At 38.4% G+C, this 16,974-nt stretch overlaps 1 protein-coding gene across 1 annotated transcript; it reads right to left on the minus strand.

Moving 5' to 3' along the window:
- Positions 1–469: 469 nt before the first annotated feature.
- On the minus strand, positions 470–8,269 carry TRIM43 (tripartite motif containing 43). The gene is made up of 7 exons (XM_016948937.4): positions 8,087–8,269; positions 5,801–6,215; positions 5,094–5,189; positions 3,806–4,036; positions 2,882–2,904; positions 2,256–2,353; positions 470–1,151 (listed from the first exon to the last, which is right to left on the minus strand). Exons 2-7 carry the CDS (start codon positions 6,209–6,211, stop codon positions 670–672), a joined length of 1,341 nt encoding a protein of 446 aa, XP_016804426.2. The 5' UTR covers positions 6,212–6,215; positions 8,087–8,269; the 3' UTR covers positions 470–669.
- Between the last annotated feature and the right edge of the window lie 8,705 nt (positions 8,270–16,974).

Genomic DNA, 16,974 nt, shown 5'->3' on the forward strand with positions numbered 1-16,974 from the left:
AATTCAATGTGGGTTAAACCCTTTTGGTTCTTGCTCAGACATTGCTAGCAAATTCTCAGAAAAGCAATAGGCTGTACCATTAGCCTATGTCTGTAGGTGAATATACTATCTAGGTTTTTGTAGTGTGTTCTGATATTCACACAATGATGAAATCGCCTAATAATGCATTTCTCAGAATGTATTTTGTTGCCATAGGATGCATGACTGTTAAATTCCTGTTCTAGCCCAAAGATTCAGTGACAACTTCTGTGCAAAATAAATTTTTCCCCCCAAAGTGATGAGGTGTAGAATTTACTGTATTAATAGGAGGGAACTCTCACACTTACAAGTGCATTGTACAAAACCCCGTCTGTCCATGATGTACAAAAGTTGTTCCTGAATGAGATCAACTTGGAATCACACACCCACATATTTCCAGAATTCCATCCAATAAATTCACAAACACTTGAAAATCACAATACGTATTTTAGGTAATGGGCCATAAGAGATTATTTTAATTGTAAGAAAATGTACAAAAAGTTTTGCCTTTTACAAATTTTCTATTTAATAGCAATAAAATGAAGTGACACTAAAGTACCAAAAAGCCTGAACAGTATGATTTCTTTGTATCAACAGTGAAGAGCTCCCTTGTATATGGAGTTCCCAAACAGTAAGTTTTCTTAATCCTGATCATCTGTGGCCAGTGTAAAAGAAAGGCCTGACAGGAAAAGTTAAGGAGCCAGCTGGGTAACTCCATATGAGGGAACTCTTGGTGACATTCAAAAAACTCACACTTCCACTTTCAAAATCAAGAAACACACCAACCCGGCCCAGAGGTTTCTCTATATAGTGAGGAAACACTGGGGAGGTGGTCAAGAGATTGAAATGATTATCCACCTTCAGACACAAAAGAAGAAATATGTCCTCAGAGTTAACCACTGGGCTATTCTTCCTTATCTGGGAGTCATTACAGACTCCCAGAGCCCAGTCACAAGAGTTGTCCACATCCAGCTCCCAGTAGTGTTTCCCAAAGGAGAAGACCCTGGCTCCCCATGCAGCAAAATAGTCAGATCTGTCAGAATTCAAAGGTCCACGTCTAAACATCCAACTTCTCACATCCTCAAAGAGCCTGATATTGTGATTGGTTACTTCAAAATGGAAGGAAATGTCCACTGTAGAAAAAAGAGAATGTTCCAGTGAAAATCAGTTTATAAATTCTTATGTTCAGATAAGAAAGAGATTCTCACTAGAAAACACAGGTCAAGATTAGAAAGAAACTTCTGTCTGGAAAAATGTTGGAATCAAAGGGTGTTAGGAGATCTGCACAAGTAAATGGCTAAACTAGGATGATCACAATTTCCATAAACTCAAAAACTATAAAGGGGAGGAAGGTCATGTCTATGTCTCGTTAGCGACCTTTCATAACAACTGAGAAACTGGAAGCTCCTGCACTGCAGCCAAGTCCATAGCCATAAAATTAACCTTCATTGTCTCTTCTCCGTCAGGGCAGAGCAGGAGGCTTTGGACAGGAGATGAGGTGGGCAGCCATTCTTAGTCCCAAATAAAAAAGTTATCACTTTCCAGAAATATTATGATCTGCCACTTAAGCTAGCAAATTCATACTTAAAGAGAAAATCTGAATCTGCCTTCTGAAAAGTGCTGATTCCTTGCAAAAATTATCTGACTTTCATGCCAGATTCAGGCACAGACTTCTTTTATTCTGCTGGATTTGTCACGATCTATCCTGGAGTTCTATCTAAGACCTCATCAACCACCAAATCATGTTCCTATTGTTTACAGATTCTCGGTTTTTGCATTGTTATATGTTACTCATGTATGCTTTAGTTGATTAAAAACATGGTTAAAATTATAAATTCTATGAAACTTCACCTAAAATGTATTTTTAAAAATTGTCACTCAAATCAGTCGTTAACTGCACTGAATTTGAAATTGAAATGTCCTGAATTCAGTTCTGTATACTTCATGTAATAATTGTATACATGAAATTGTATCAGAGAATGGTTCCTAAAGTCCTAAAGAGCCCTTCTGCATGTTTTATTTTTCTAAGAAATTTGTTATATGGCTGATTCCTATTACATTTCACCAGCTTTTATTTCGTTTTGTCTGTTTGATGATAGTGAAACTATAAATATAAATACCTATTCACAGGCTATTCTCTTCTTCTAGATGAAAGATCATTACACTGGGAAAGCTGCCCATAGAAAACCATAATTGAAGGCATTGCATGTGGATCCCACCAACAGGGCCACACTCACCTCGGAAGCGGTTGAGCCTGTACACCAGTCCAGTGATGGGTCCTGCAGTGAGCTCTGGATTCACAGGCTGGGGCATGTGCAGCAGCACGGACTCACTCCTGCAAGGAAGTAGGTTGAGTTGGTTAACTTCCTGATGTCTGTGTTTAAGAAACAGATTCCAACAGAAAATGCTTCATTCAAACCCACTTCTGATACCGTAATGTACCTCCACAACGCTAGGATGGGTTTGTGGCTCTTAGGGAATCTTTCTAACTATTCACTCCATTTCTAACCTACTGCCACTGAAAGATAAATGCCTCTCTCCCTATCTGCCACCAAATAGTTTATCTCTAATTATGATTCTGAATCGCAAAAAGAGGCAACTGTATTCTAGCAACCTCTGCATTGCACTCTTCAAAACATAAACCCCTGAGTCACATGGGAAAGTAAGAAAAGATTAATGTCTGATAAAAGGCATAGATGACATTCATCATACCACATAAACACATGACTACACACACAAACACACACAATCACACTGACACATTATGGTGTTAGTAAATTATGTTTTCACTTTGTTGGAAACAGCTTGATGTTTTTCATAGCATGCCTTGTGCTCCAGTTTGCACTGATGGCCAAAAACATACCTTGCCACGATGTCTCCCAAATCCTGTAGAGAGAGAGAGAAAGAAAAAAAAATGACTTCTTTAGAAAGTTGTTATTCTTGTTGGGTGAGGTGGTTCACACCTGTAATCCCAGCACTTTGGGAGGCCAAGGTGGGTGGAACACCTGAGGTCAAGAGTTCCAGACTAGCCTGGACAACATGGCAAATCCCCATCTCTACTAAAAATACACACACACACACAAAAATAGTGGGGCGTGGTGGTTCATGCCTTTAGTCCCAGCTACTAGGGAGGCTGAGGCAGGAGAATTGCTTGAACCAAGGAGGCAGAAGTTGCAGTGAGCTGAGATTGGGCCTTTGGACTTCATTCTGGGTGACAGAAGAAGACTCTGTCTCAAAATAAACACACAAAAAAGTTGTTATTCTGCCTATCTGGTCTTTAGGTTTTCAAAACTTTAGAATTACCACATACTATCACTGCAACTCTTTTAAAATGTGTTCTTATCTCTAACAATTATACCAGTAAGACCTATTGACAACATGAATTTCTGATAAATTAAGGACCCTAAATTTGAGTGAGAGAGAAAGGTGTGAGTAGTGACTGCGCATTGCTGCAGGTGTCTACAATGTGGTCTTTTTCAGGGCTAGTCCCCAAAGTGTAATGTGGCTCAAATCAAGCATGAAATTTTTTCTTCCAGAGTTTTAATGAAATGTGCTGGAGGAGGAAGCTTGTGGTAGAAAATGTTGTATGGAAATCTAGTTGCACAATTCCATAAAGCTTTATTTCCATGATTAGGGTAGGAGTTATAGTTTATCTCTATAACCGGTGGGAATGACTCTCACCGTCAGTGCAGGAGATGAGGAAATAATGTCTTTGGTACCCAATGGAAGGCAAAGATGTAAAGGTCAGCTAACACAAAGTGTCTCAAGGGGCATCCTCCGTTCTTACCTGGAGCAGCTCCACATCTGGTTTATGACACATTTCCATTAGTTCCTGATACATTTCTTTCAAGTGTTTACTCTTTTGATCCATTTTGACCCAACTTCTCTGGAGTTGCTGAAAAATCTCTTGGTATTCCTTGTTCAGTCTCTCTAAATGTTGTTTTTCTTCCTTATGGAGAACCGGATGCAGCTTCCTATACTCATTCCTGATCATCTGTGCCCGTAAAACCACATCGCCCTGTAGGGATATGAATTTTGTAGGTTATATACCCAGGCCCACTTCCACCTCACAGAGCCCACAACTTCATCCTCCTCATTCCTTCTTTTATTTTCCATCCTTTACAAACAGGATGATGAGTTAAGCCAGACCTTCCTTCAAAATTTATGTAATTCATCAATTCCCAAACACCTGCAAAAAAGCCCTTTAGGTTTAAATGTTTAAATCAAATCGGAAATACAATTAGAAAACAACTAAAATTTATGGTTGATTGTTACATTGTCATGGATAATACACATAATCTTTGTTATTCAGTTAGGTTGTTGTTTCAAATCTCTGTACTTCACAGCCTGAACAATCACTCTTAGTAGAAATGTTTTTAGTATATTATAATCAGGATCAGAAGCCATCACACAAAAAGATCTTAGTAAAAAATTTAAACCCCATCTCTCAAACCGACTACCTCTTTTCTGTCTCCTGTCTTTCTTCTGTCAAATCCATAGACTCTGTATTGCACTGCCATTCTAAGAACATTAATCCCCATTCCATTGTGTTTCTCTTCTCAACAATGACATATTTATCCTCTCACTGCCCCAGTCATTTTTTATCCCTTCTCCTCAGCTTTTCCTCATGTGGCATTTTCTCCTACTCGGACTGGCATCGTGTGGGTCCTTTGCTAGCAGATTTCACCAGCACAGGCACATTTCTTAAATTACTGTTCCCACCCGATTTCTTCCCCCTGGACAATACTATATTCACCAATAAATGCCTTATTTCTCAATTATATACTATTTAATCAATATTTCATAATTCATTTTATACAGAAAACTGTCTGAAATACTTATTAATTTTAAGCACATACTTGCCCTTCAGAATTTATATTTATTTTTTACTTATCTGAAAAGCATTTACAGAAAACCTGAACAATCGTTATGTTGAACAGTCTGGTTGTTTTCCAGCCTATGAATAAACACATGACAAAATCTGGCATATGAGAATTTCAACTCAATTGCTAATATAAATGTTGTCGGCATGCCTGTCTCAAGCTGGTCAGGAGGACTCACGGTCTCATACTTACCCTCCAGAGGAAGGCTGTTCTTCTCTCCTCATATAGATTTCTCTGATTTTCTTGAATCTTTTTCCATAAAATCCTCATTTGCTTTAAGAGTTTCTCCTGCAAAAGAATTAAAGGTTGAACAGAAAGTCAAATACCAAAGATTCCACCATCTGAGTGGTATAAGCAGGCAAGGGATCTAATATATAAATACATTAGTGAGAGGAGAAAAAAACAAAATTTTTCATTGCTCATCCTTAATTGATATTTTTCAGTTTGAGGTTTCAGAATGTAGAACAGTTTAGGGAACTGACGAGTGAAGATTTCCTGTAACCCAGCTAAATTAGTTCAGGGAAACATCCTGCTTTAGAATCCACTATGCTAGCCCGATTTTGTAGTGTGCTATTACCATACTCATCTGTCCAGTAATATTAAATATATTTCCAAAATACCTTTCTTTGCACTGGTAGTTTTGGTAGCTTTTCAATGTCATTAGCATTGAACTGTAGAGTCAATAATAATGACATTTACTTAATCAGTCTCTTTTTGGTTGCAAGCTCCATGAAGGAAGGTAGAGTTGCACGTTTTATTCAAAATGTCATCATTGGTACCTAGAACAGCACCTGGCACTCAGTAAAGAATGGAGTAATCACCGTGATTCTCATCATCCTTCTAATCTCTTTAACTCTGCCACCCTCCAGCTTTCAGGTGATCACAGAGCTATCTCTTACCCGGTGTTCCTCAGCTGCCTCTTCGATGGGATAGTGTTTGTGAGCCCTGTGCTCCTGAGAGTTGGAGCACAGCAAGCAGAGGAGACCCTTGTCCATGTCACAGAACATCTTCTTTGTTTCCCTGTGGGTCCCACATATTTGTTTCTCAGAGCTCAGGAATTGCCAGAGACTGGCTTTTCTGGCAATGGTCACTAAATTCTTCAGAAGAATATTGGTTTTGAAGTCCATTTTCGGTGATGGTTCCCTGCATGCAGGGCAGTTTGCAGGACTTTGGGCTTCCTCCCAGGAAAGGCAGAGACAGGGCCTACAGAAGCTGTGCCCACAGCAGATGGTGACAGGGTCTACGAGGTAGTTCAAACAGATGACACAGGTGAGTTCCTTCTGGAAGGCATGTGAGAAGTCTGAGTCCATTTTCCTAAGGAAAGAAAACCACAGGAATTTAATCTTCTACCCTGGAGAGACAAAGTTTGAATCAGATCATGATCGAATAATATCCTTTCTTTCTAAAGAAGTATAGGTTTTAATTTGCAATGACAGAAATAGGAAAAATAGAAAACTAAGGCACAAAGAGACATCAATCTCTATAAAAAGTGACTGTTCTCCAATCAACACATGACCAGCTTTCCAAACTCTACTTTCTTGCATGGAAGAATGTCGGATTTTTTGAGGTGTTAGTATCCACCAAATTGCTTGGGCTTCAAGGGTTTCATCAACCTGTAAACTCAAGGTTTGAGTCTTGAACGGTCTAAAAATCAGTAACACTCTTCATTGCCAGTGATTGGTTTAGAGAAGGAAAGCTAACTAAGCTCTTCTACTCTCATTATTTTATTTAACTATAACAACCATCCATAATGACTTTTCCAGAAGGACATTGCTTGAAAATGTTAGAGCAGAACTCATACTTTGACCCAAATCAGAAAAAGCCAGCCTTTACTCTCCAAGGAAAAACAGTCAAATCAAGGTAAGTTACCTCTCCAAGGTAAAGCTAAGAATCATTGTTTTTCTAGGCTGCTATGTTAATTTAATCAACAAAAACTTTCTGGCATGTTTCCTGTTCCTGGACAGTCTGTTAATTTGGGGATATACTAGTTAATATTACAACATCCTTAAAAGACAGACAATTCAATTTACAAAAAGATAATGATAATTGAAGCATTATCATTACTCTTTCACACAGTCAGGAAAAGAGTAAGTATCATGCAATAACAGGCACTAGAGGCTGGGCACGGTGGCTCACCCCTGTAATCCGAGCACTTTGGGAGGCCGAGGTGGCTGAGGCTGGCAGATCACGATGTCACGAGATCAAGACCATCCTGGCGAACATGGTGAATCCCTAACTCTACTAAAAAATACAAAAAATTAGCCGGGAGTGGTGGAGGACGCCTGTAGTCCCAGCTACTCTGAAGGCGGGGCCTGGAGAATGGCGTGAACCCGGGGGGCGGAGCTTGCAGTGAGCCGAGATAGTGCCACAGCACTCCAGTCTGGGTAACAGCGCAGGACTCTGTCTCCCCCCCAAAACAAAAACAAAAACAAAAACGAGGCACTAGACAGTAAGTCAGCGTTTTAAATGTATGTTTTGCTAAAATACAAATAAAAATAAAAACCAAGCCAGGGAAGGTGACTCAAGCCTGTAATCCCAGCATTTTGGGAGGCCGAGTCAGGCAGGTTTTTTGAGCTCAGGAACTCTAGACTGGTGACACGGCAAAGTGTCTAGATCATCCTGTCTCTAAAAATGCTTATATAAATTTAAAAAAAAAAAAAAAAAAAAAAGGCCGGGCGCGGTGGCTCAGGCCTGTAATCCCAACACTTTCAGAGGCCGAGGTGAACGGATCACAAGATCAAGAGATGGAGACCATCCTGGCCAACATAATGAAACCCCGTCTCTGCTAAAAAAAATACAAAAATTAGCTGGGCGTGGTGGCAGGCGGCTATATTTCCAGCTACTCTGGAGGCCGAGGCTGAAGAATCGTTTGAACCTGGAAGGCGGAGGTTGCAGTGAGCCAAGAGCGCCGCTGCACTCCAGCCTGGCAATAGAGCGTGATTCCATCTCAAAATAAATAAATAAACAAATAAATAAATAGCTGAACATGGTGGCCCATGTTTAATCCATAAACCTATGGATTATGTTTAAAATAATTTTAAAAAAGAAATGGAGCCTTTTTAAAACTCGGAAAATGAGATCATTCCATCTAAAAATAATCTAAGTTTGCAGATAAATTAAAGTCCCCAAATTTTGTTTGGTTTGTAACCTAATAGTAGATCCTACTCTGGAAATTGTGTACTTACCTCAGAAATATATCTATGTTCTCACCAAAGCTTGCCGTCGAATCAGATGAATTCAGCTCAGGGATGAGAGTCTCACAGTGCAGTGCTGGTAGCTTTCGGAATTCCCCAAAGCCAGTTGCAAAGCTACTCTGTGGGCTCTGGAGAAGAATGAGCTTGGCTCCTGAAGTGTCGGTTTATAAATCTCTGAAGACCACACCCCTTTCTTCCAATTGGTTGCATTTCACAGGGCGTAGGTGGGTGTTAACATAGATGATTAAGTTTCTTCAAAACAGAAGTTTTACGTTTATTTATTTATTTATTTTTTTGAAAGGAGTCTGGCTCTGTCCCTGGCTAGGTTTTTTCTTGCATTTTTAGTAGAGAGGGGGTTTGATATAATTGATATAATAGGAATTGCAAATAGAGAAGCCCACACAAGCTAACCAAATTAATTCTAGTTTATTGGATAAATGGCATGATATGTATTCTAGTTCAAATTTGAAGGTTGGTATAAACCTTTTCAGACACTGGAGATGAGACATTTCACCAAGATTGGGTGTGAGGAAGAGGAAAGAAATAGAATAGTATATAAAATAGTATATAGAGTAAAAATATAGTAAAAGGAAAAATCAATCTGCCTAATATAGTGTATGGCTAAATGTGTTTTAACATTTAGGCGAATCAGACATGGAAAAATCCTAAAAGGGAGATTAATAGAGGAGATAATTGACTCAGTAAGAACTGTGAAGAAGCATCTCGGGAAGAGAAACTAGAAGTCTTTATATAGGTTTTGATTTAAAGAGGGAGAGAGAATAGGAACATTGAAAAAGATAGACAGAAAGAAATAACAAATATTCAAGACTCCTTGCAAGAGTGAGGCAGAAAGTTTATAGATTGCTTGATTACACCCAGCATATAATTATTTGAAGTTTTCTGTTGAGAGTGAGAGTATGTAATCCTTTTAACCAAATGTCTCCGCAGAACTATGTGTCATTAAGTAAGGTGATAATCAATATTCAATATCAAAAGATGCGTCTATTTCTCGATGAGGAGAAGCAACTGCATCTGCAGGCACTGGAAAGAGAAGCAAAAGGGCTTTTACAACAACTACAAGACAGTCAAGTGAGAATGACCCAACATTTAGAAAGGATGAAAGACATGTACAGAGAGCTGTGGGAGACGTGCCACATGCCTGACGTGGAGCTGCTCCAGGTGAGGAGGGAGGGTCCATCCCCAAAGAAAGGAAGCCTTTGCTGGACAATGCTGCCAGGACATGCAAATGTCACCTGCATATGTCACTGCTCTCAGCTTAGTGACACATGCTGTCTGACTCCCACATTACATTTGTCCAGTTTTTCAGAAAAAAGCTACAAAAGAAGCTTATTAGAGGGGAATATTCCCTGTGGTCAGTGTTTGATAAAGGGGAATATAAAATTACATCCACTCAAAGATTCCAAAAAAGCTTGCTTGTTCATGGTTAGGATAAAAATTACATTTCACCTATGTTATTACTATTTGGAAAAGTTCCTCCCTCTTAGAAGGAGGAGACACATATATGATATATATATTATATATATATATGGTACATATATATGTATACACACATATACATATATATATACCCCCCCACACACACATATCTATGGTGTTGAATATATAATATCACCTAAGCCAGTGGTGTGCAATCTTTTGGCTTCCCTGGGCCTCATTAGAAAAAGCATTGTCTTGGGCCACACATGAAATACACTAAGATTAACTATAGCTGATGAGCTTTGATAAAATGACAAACAAAAATCTCATCATGTTTCAAGAAAGGTTAGGAATTTGTGTTGGGCCACATTCAAAGCCGTCCTTGGCCATATGTGGCCCACGGACCGTGGGTTGGGCAAGCTTGTTCTAAGGTATGAACTTCAAATACTACAAAAATTTTTTAGGCATATTATTGGTTCTTTCCTGGAGCAGCTCCACATCTAGTTTATGGCACATTTTTATCAGCTCCTTATAGATTTTTCTTAGGTTATTTTTTTTTTCTGAACCATTTTGTCTTTTTGCTTTTCTTAAGTTGCTGTAAAATCTTTCTGTCATCATCTGTAAGTTTCTCTAAATGCTGTTTTACTTCTCATGGGGAACTGAATGCAGCTTCCTCTACTCAGCTCTAGTCATCTCTGCCCGTAGCTACACATGGCACTCCGGGGACCTGGATTTCCTAGATGACATGTTTACTCTGAATTCATCCTCCTCCACTTATACCTCTTCTGTTCACTTTGACTCGTTTTCTTTTCTTTATCTCTTTCATCCTTTCTTTATAATAAAGATCAGGGTCTCACTATGTTGATGGCCAGGCTGGTTGGAAACTCCTGGTCTCAAGTGGTCTTCCCAAATTATTGGGATTACAGACATGAACCACCGAGCCTAGCCTGACTCATGTATTCTACCAATAAGCTAAGTACATAAACTCGTGTCTTCCCACTTGACAGAACCATGAAATAAATCATTCCTGTCTTCCTTTCATTTATTTGTATTGTTTCTTAATAATACTGACAGCCAAATTCATTCTTTCCTCAAACCACTTTCATTCATTATATGACTTCCTAAAACACCTGAAGAAAGGTTATTATTGATCGTTTCTTCAATATATATCCATTGATATCTAAAAGCCTACATGAGAGCCATTGGAATTTATGGTTGATTCACAAATAATTTTTTGCAGTGTTATGATCTCTGTGTTTTTAAATTAGTTTTTAGTACCAGGTCTTCCTACTCCATAGCCTGACCACTCTCCCTGAGCAGTAATCAATGCTGCATTGTACCCTCAGGATTGGAAGCCATGAGAAAAATCTTCCTCAAATCCTACCAAGATGATTTCCATTCAAGTGATAAGTGGATACATTTCTAGCATGTCTGTCTGAGGCTAAATCTGAGGGAAAAGGCCTAATACTTGCAATCCACTGGTTGGTTTTCCTGCTTTCCTCATTTAAATTTCTTTGGTTTTCTTGAATTTTTGCCCACAAACATCTCATTTGCTTCATAATCTTCTCCTGTAAAAGAACTATGAATGTGAACATCAGAGAAGCAAATCATTTTAGGTTTCAGACCCCCAATGGTAAAGAAATCAAGGGATGAGATATGAAAGAGATTTGGGAAGATCTCGGACTGTAGAACCACAACGTGTAACGCAACAAGTTTAATAGGAAAATCATAGGCAGGGCTAATTTACAGATAATGTGGCACCTTGCATCAGAATTGGAATCTACTGACACCATGCCCTTCTAATTCTAACGTGTTTTATTCTATTATTTCCAGTGTTGGTAAATAGGTTTCTTATAGAAAAGACTTTTTAACTTGTAGTTTGGATAGCCAGAAACTCTTCTGATATTGAGCTCTTTACAGTGCCTTGAACACTGCATCAAGTAGTCAAATTATTACAATGATTATTAACTTCATCACTCCCTCAGTGAAATGTAAGCTCCAGGAAGGAAAGTACACTCAGATTATATGTAGTATTTTATCATTGATACCTAGGCACTACACGACATCCAGTACAGAACAGATTAATCGTCATGCTCTTCATCTTCCCCTAATCTCTTTACCTGTGCCATCCTCCAGCTTTCAAAGTGCTCTCAGAGCCATCGCTTACCCAGTGTTCCTTAGCTGCCCCTCACAGTGTGTGTGAGCCCCATGCTCCTGAGAGTTCCAGCACAGCAAATGAATCAGGCTCTTTTTCCACCTCTCCAAATATCTTCTTTGTCTCCCTGTGGATCCCACACATTTGTTCATTAGGGCTCAGGAATTGCCAGAGACTGGCTTTTCTGGCAATGGACACTAGATTCTTCAGAAGAATATTGGTTTTGAAGTCCTCCTGCTGTGACAGTTCCCAGCATGTGGGCAGCAGGTAGGAATTTTGGTTTCTTCCTAGGAAAGGCAGAGACAGGGCCTACAGAAGCTGGGGCTGCAGCCTGTGGCGATGGGGTCTACACATTAGTTCAGACAGAAGAGGCAGATGGGTTCTTTCTGGAAGGCTTGTGTGATGTCTGAGACCATTTTCCTGAAGGAAGGAAATTAGGAAAGGTATGATTCAAACTTCTTCATCTTATGCCCTGAGAAACAAAGACCAAAGCAAAATTTGACTCAGGTTGTGACTCAATGATACACTTCTGTCTAGAGTAGAATAGGCTTTATTTTGCATAAGACAAAAATAGAACCTGAGGCACAAAGAGAGCTCTCAGATCTGTAGGTAAAATTGTCAGATGCATGCATAACTCACAGGGCACTACATCCTACCCTTTTCTTTTGTATAGAAAAATGAACCTCAGAGAGGCCAGAAATGGTGGCTCACACCTATAATCCCAGCACTTTGGGATGCCAAGGCTGGTAGATCAGGTTGGAGACCAGCCCGACCAATATGGGGAAACCCCATCTCTACTAAAAATACAAAAACCAGCCAGGAGTAGTGGCACACGCCTGTAATCCCAGTCACTCAGGGGACTGGGCAGAAGAATCACTTGAACCCTGAGGTTGCAGTCAACTGAGATTGAGCCACTGCTCTTCAGCCTGGGCAATAAAACAATACCTGTCACAAAAGGAAAGAAAAAGAAGGAAGGACGGAAGGAAGGAGAAAAGAAAAGAAAAGAAAGAAAAGGAGAAAAGAAACCTCCATTTTGTTGAGTTTTGACTTTACTCCAAAAAGCTTGAGGTTTAAGAGTATGAAATTGGGACCAATTTACACCATAGATGATGGGTCCTGAATATTCTGAAAACCATTCTTAATGCTCATTGTGATTGGTTTAGGAAAGATCGATTTAGTACAAAAGAAAAAAGTGATTGGTTTAGGAAACTGTATTTCACTGAGATTTTACTCTCATTATTTCATTTTGATGTCGTAATTTTCTCCTTTAAAGTATTTCGAAAATTCTCAATTACAAGCCACCACTGCAAAATAATTTCTAAATAAATAAGCAATATTTATTTACTGAACATTTGGTGAAATTTCATCAGATCAGATTTCACCCAAAATTTGATCAGATTTCACCCAAAAATGCTAAAGAGGCATTTAGTATATTCTAAAACACAATACTACCCTCAAATTATTCAACGTATTACCTAAATTGTATATTATAGAATATTTTGTCTTGTGCATATATTTATGTGCCACCTTTAGAATTGAAGGTAATACATTTATGCACAACATATGGAATAAAATATTCTCAATAAAATTTAGGATATACAACAAGTATAAAATTGCAAGATATCTGAAAACTATTTTCTGAGTTCTTAGAATACATAGGAACAACTAATGAATACATAAATGATACAAGTAAAATTAATCTTCACTGTAGTTCACAAGTATGTAGGAAGACAGGATAACAAAATAAGAGTAAAAACATTTTTACTAATTAAGCAAATGACATCATTTCATAGAAACAATCTCAGTTTGTTGAAAAATTCAACGTAGGGCAGTCTGTTTTGGATTGGAAAAGTAGCAGGAACTCCTCCTCTGTTAGCTGTGTTCTCACCCTAGAAATATACTTATGGTCTCACTGATACTTGCTGTAGAAGTAATAATATAAAGTCTGATCAGGGATCAGGGCCTCACCATATAGCGGTAGTAGCTTTCAGACATCTTCACAGCCAGTTCCAAAGCCACTCTGTGTGTCCCAGAGAAGAATGAGCTTGGCTCCTTGTACCTCTTTATCTTGAATCTCTGAAAAATCACACTCATTTTGAAAAGGCTGTACATTTCTTGGAGTTTAGGATAGCCGTTAGGGTTCTTGATTAGATTTCACCAGAAGAGAGGAAATGATTGATTCGACACCTTGGCTAATCTCCATAAACACACTTTAAACTTCCTCTCATCAAGAACCACTGAGTTTACAACAAATGAACCCTCAAATACCAAATTTGTGGATAATTTTTGGAGTACTTGAATATTTTACTCATCAAAAGATGGGAAAGAGGATACCATCAATTTATGATTTTAATAAATGTCTTCAGAAGTCTGGAATATTTTTTCTCCTTTTCCTTTTTTTTTTCTTATGTTTTTGGAAATGTTTTGCCTGAAATTGGCTTTAATTCTAATAGTCACTGAAGTAGACTGGAAATGCACTTTGCTGTTGCTTTTAAGACTTGATCTCTGGTTTTAATGTATTAATGTATTACTGTCAATTCATATATTTATATTTTCTGGCTCTGTAGCCCAGGCTGGAGTGTGGTGGTGGAATCACAGCTCACTGCAGCCTTAAACTGCTGGGCTCAAGTGATCGTTTTGCCTCATTATCTCAAAGAGCTGAAATTACCGATGTGAGCCACTGCACCCGGCCTATTAATTTATGTTTTTAATAAAAGCATAAGAATTATCCTTATTATAAATTAAGAAATAGAATATCTTTAAGAAAATATTTTTAAGGAAATATAATATCTTTAAGGAAAAATGAAATCTCCAGTAGCTATAGACTCCTATGAAAACCACCGTTACCAATAGCAATTTTGTGTATGTCTATATAACACATACATATGTAAATATATATAACATATACATGAATTTTTTCACATTCGGCAGTCATTGAAGAATAAAAATTATAATTTATATTAATAAAAAGTGAAATAAGTAAAATTTGCTGTTTAGTGAACACTTTGCTTAGCAACTTAAATGAAGCTGCAGAAAATGTGAATTGGATAATAGATGTAAAGAGATGTCATGAGGGCTTCACAGATGGACAAATAGAGGTAAACTAGGAGAGTAATAGTGACATATGGAGGATGAGAGTATCACGTATGTCCTTCATAAACAGCATCATGTGTGATTGACTGTAGCACAAAGGGGAACTAAGTAGAGAAGATGAGGAGAGTACATATTCAAGGATATAATGTTTGATAATTTTTTCATAGTAAACAAATACATTATTGAATTCAGGAAGCCAAACAATCCCCATTTTGGATGTGTAAAACATAAATTTACTTTGTTTTGAATGTGCAAAACAATATATTTTGGCTGATTTTTAGTATTTCTCTGTCTTTGGTGGCTGATTCACTATGATATTTTAAGTTTGAAACCACCACCAAAGATGAAGAATCTCTTAAAAGCAGCCAAAATAAACTGTTTCATTGTGAGGGAACACTTAACAGAATGACAACAGACTGCTCCACAATCATAAATCATAAATGTAAGTATAAGACGGTGGACTAATATTTGTAAAGTGTCAAAAAATGTAACTGCCAATATGGAGATGAATGTGAATTGGAAATATCTTTTATATAGGAGGATAAAATGACTCTTGTCATATAAGTATAATAAAAAAGGGACTTTATATCCTACTAAGGGCTTCTAGAACAGTACGCATAAGATCTACTTGAAAGATAATTCCAACACCTCTGCCACATTGAATCTGGCTTTATTTATTGCTTAGTCTCTTAACAGTGTTTCCTTTATGTATCTTTTCTGTTTCTATACATGTCTGGTAAGTTTTACCCAAAAAGTGAACTATGTAGAGTAGACTAATGTAGAAAGCAAAACCCACATGTGTTCCCTTTTACTAGGCTGTATGTGTGTGTTTTGGGGGAGGTTGAATCAATCTAGTCAGGAGTTGATTTGGTTTTGGGACTTTTTCCTCTTAGAGTTATTTCCAGGGCACCATAAGTTTCACGCTCATCTAGCATTACTTTGTGTTTCAGGTTGGACTGGTTCAGCAGCATTTCTTAATATCTGCTGTATCCTCACATTTAAGTTTCCTTCCAAATTCTGTTCAGTCCCCCAGAAGACACTGCTTTGACCTGTTACTCAACAATCGTGAGCCTAGTTGGGGGTGGAGATGAGGATGGAGAAGCATTCTCTGTCATTCTGATGAAGCTCAGTCATAGGTTGACACTGTTTCTGGGTCTGCATGGTTGGAATCCTTTTTTTTTTTTTTTTTTTTTTTTTGACGGTGTCTCGCTCTGTTGCCCAGGCTGGGGTGCAGTGGCATGATCTCCGCTTACTGCAAACGCCATCTCCCGGATTCATGCCATTCTCCTGTCTCAGCCTCCCAAGTTAGCTAGAACTACAGGCACCAGCCACCATGACCAGTTAATTTTTTTTTTTTAATATTTTTAGTAGAGACTAAAGCCAAGATGGTCTCGATCTCCAGACCTGGTGATCCGCCCACCTCAGCCTCCCAAAGTGCTGGGATTATAGGCGTCAGCCACCATGCCTGGCTGGAACCTTCTTAGTGATCCTGTCCCACCTTCAGATGTAGGTCTAAATCCTCCACATATTTTTTTTTCCTCTTTTTTCTTTTCCCGTTTCCAAAGTTCAATTAGTTTTACCAATGTCCCAAGGGCAATGACATTCCTTATCTTTTCCTTTGTAATTTAAGATTGTGTTACACAGGAGAGATGAGGAGGTAATTACAGGTCTTTAAATGTAATATTCTGTGAATCTCTTCACAGACTGTAAAAAAATGTATGTGGCACATATACACCATGGAATAATATGCAGCCATAAAAAAGGATGAGTTCATATTTTTTTTGCAGGTACGTGGATAAAGCTGGAAGCCCTCATTCTCAGCAAACTAACACAAGAACAGAAAATCAAACACTGCATGTTCTCACTCACAAGTGGGAGTTGAAAAATGAGAACACATGGATACAGGGAGGGGAATATCACACACCGGGGCCTGTCGGGGGGTGGGGAGCCAGGGGAGGGACAGCATTAGGATAAATACCTAATGTAAATGACGGGTTGACGGGTACAGCAAACCTCCATGGCACATGTATACCTATGTAAAAACCCTGCACATTCTGCTCATGTACCCCAGAACCTAAAGTATAATAACAAAAAAGCATGGTTTATGTCTTAATGTTGATTGATATTAACTTATCATAAAAGAAATTATATATATACACATTTGAAAAATTAGGCATAAAATTGAATTTATCTA

Source organism: Pan troglodytes, chromosome 12 (assembly GCF_028858775.2).
Source record: "Pan troglodytes isolate AG18354 chromosome 12, NHGRI_mPanTro3-v2.0_pri, whole genome shotgun sequence".
NCBI classification, from domain to species: Eukaryota; Metazoa; Chordata; class Mammalia; order Primates; family Hominidae; genus Pan; species Pan troglodytes.